The following is a 2,283-nucleotide window of genomic DNA, read 5'->3' on the forward strand; positions in this document are numbered from 1 at the left end:
TCTGCCACATCCCGCGTTGGGTTGGTGAGAATGTCACGATGGTGATGGACTGAAAATGACGAGTCAGCGATGCAGGGTCAGCCGGCTGGCCCATGCGAGCTACTTCAACACGCATCCGTTGGCTGTGCTCCCTCGGCACCACGACGATCAACACCGGGCGGATGGGCGAGGTTGATGACCGCTCCCTCGCAGCCCAAGAGGCCAGGCACTCTATGGCGCGGTTAGGCCCGCCAATGTCAGCAACGAATAGATATGCCATATCGACAAAGGGAAAAACGAATCTCTGGTAGACTTCGTCGGCTGCCGGGACCGCGTGGCGTACATCTGCAGGCAAGTAGTCCTCGGCGGATTCGTGGCACCGAAATGATCTTGGTGCCGAGGGCAGCCGATTGTGGACGGGCAGGTCCCCGTCGGCGACGAAGACTGGCTGAGTGGCACGGGCACGCGAGATATGTAGATGGACCTCACCGTGGTGTCTCGCATTGCTGGGATGCCTGCTCCCTGGACACATGTTGGTGAGAAAGAGGGACTTTGTGTAGTTTCCGATCAGCACCGCGAAGCCATGTGGTTCCTCTAGATCGCGAACTTGTTCGAGCAGTCGCTGCGGCCTGTCTGAGACAGCCAGCAGTACACGCCTATTTTCCTGCCGCAGCTTTGTCCATTGCTTGTGTTTGCATGCGCTCATTGCATTGTATATGCTGGTGTCGTTAGGGGTGGTGATTGGCGTTTTATATGTTGCTCACAACCGCTTTTGTCCGTCGCCCTCCTGACCTGAACCAGCCTACATACTCGGCCAGCCCCTTAACGGCCCACAGAGCGATTGACGTTGGCCATAAGGTGCCAAAGACGCGCTTCTTGGCCTGTACTGAACGTCGATATCCGACGACGCGGTCGAGTATAAGAGCGCGAGAGTTTCCCAGCCAGCTGCTGCAGGGCAAGTGCTCAAGAGCGGCCGGTCGATCAGAGATGGACATCTGGGCCTGCACAGCACTCTCCGACGTTAACATAGCCGATGCCAGCGGCTTTGATCAGTGTCCGTCTCCGCTTGGGACCGACTACCGAGACCAGCGTCTCCGCCTTGCTGAGCTTGAGCGAGACGTGCAGGAGCTCCGCGAAAAGGTCGACGAAGAAGTGCATAAGCGTCGGGTCGTCGACTTTGACCGGGAGTTGGCCATCGATGCCTTGAGAGAGAAGACCGAGGAGGTCAGGCAGCGAGACGAGACGATCGACGCGCAGAACGCTCTGTTGAGTCTGGCCTGGGCTGACGCGCAAGACTTGGCCTCGTCCCACCAGAGCACGCAAGATGCATTGCAGCTACTGAAGGAGTATATCGAGGGCATACTGGCGAGCACGCCGGATCCGGAGCTCAATGCGAACAAGAAGCGCAGACATTGCTCGTGATGTTCGGCGCTGTCGCTCCAGCTGGGGCGTCCCCGACCCGGAGGGCGGTCCCCGTCTCTGACCGCAGCGGAAACGACTTCAGCAGAGCCAGCTCCGCTCTAAAAGATCGAGGACGTGTATGAGCTGGGTGGGCATCTTTTGACGTCGTTGAAGAACTAGTGGCTGGAGTCGCCGAATGATAAATCTCACCATGTATTCTTCCCATCCGTCATTGTACCACGGCAAGAAGAGAAACCCGAAACGTACCCCAGACAGACAGCGATTTTCTAGTTAGAATCGTACGTTACTGCGAACGCTGGCGCTGGGCAGGCTCGCGGGACACATCCTGCGGGAGGTATGCTAAGTTTACGACACATTGTTGGAAGAATTGAATCTGAGATCCGGCTGCATTTGCGTCCTGGCAACTTCAGCAAAGCGTCAGGGTGTGCTATGCTTAACAATGGTACATACAAGCGGGTTTAGGTGCGTTTGAAGGAGAATAAACATGCTTGCCGCCTCGTCCCAATTACCTATGTATGGACGATGCTCGACTGATGTAGCAAGCGTTTTGTAGCATCCAAACTATTTTGATAGACCTTTTAAAGTATGTATGGTGAGTGTGGCATTCTCTAGGCGGGCATCCCCTCCGTCACGAGAGCTTGCTCTTTCCTCCAGCACAACGACACGTTCCATGCGATCAATGATACACGTCCCCGGTTGTATCTTGATGCGGTGAGAGCGGAGGTTCTCTAATCTCTTGAAACAATGGCCGCACAGCGTGCAAGGAAACCTGGGTGGGTTTGCCTCATGTTTCTTGCCAGGCATTAGTCCTTTCAGTGTCTGATAGTCTAGACAGGGCTACCCCCTCATTGATGTGTCTTCTCAGATGTTCTGCACGCGAGT

At 55.7% G+C, this 2,283-nt stretch overlaps 1 protein-coding gene across 1 annotated transcript; it reads left to right on the forward strand.

Annotated features, from left to right (window-relative positions):
• Positions 1-966: 966 nt before the first annotated feature.
• On the forward strand, positions 967-1,401 carry J7T54_002727 (uncharacterized protein; the record flags this gene model as incomplete). Its single annotated transcript, XM_051510738.1, has 1 exon — positions 967-1,401. The coding sequence occupies one exon, from the start codon at positions 967-969 to the stop codon at positions 1,399-1,401; it is 435 nt and encodes a 144-aa protein (XP_051358391.1).
• Positions 1,402-2,283: the final 882 nt, after the last annotated feature.

This window comes from Emericellopsis cladophorae (genome assembly GCF_022114955.1).
Source record: "Emericellopsis cladophorae strain MUM 19.33 chromosome Unknown NODE_229_length_2283_cov_38_281505, whole genome shotgun sequence".
NCBI lineage: Eukaryota > Fungi > Ascomycota > Sordariomycetes > Hypocreales > Bionectriaceae > Emericellopsis > Emericellopsis cladophorae.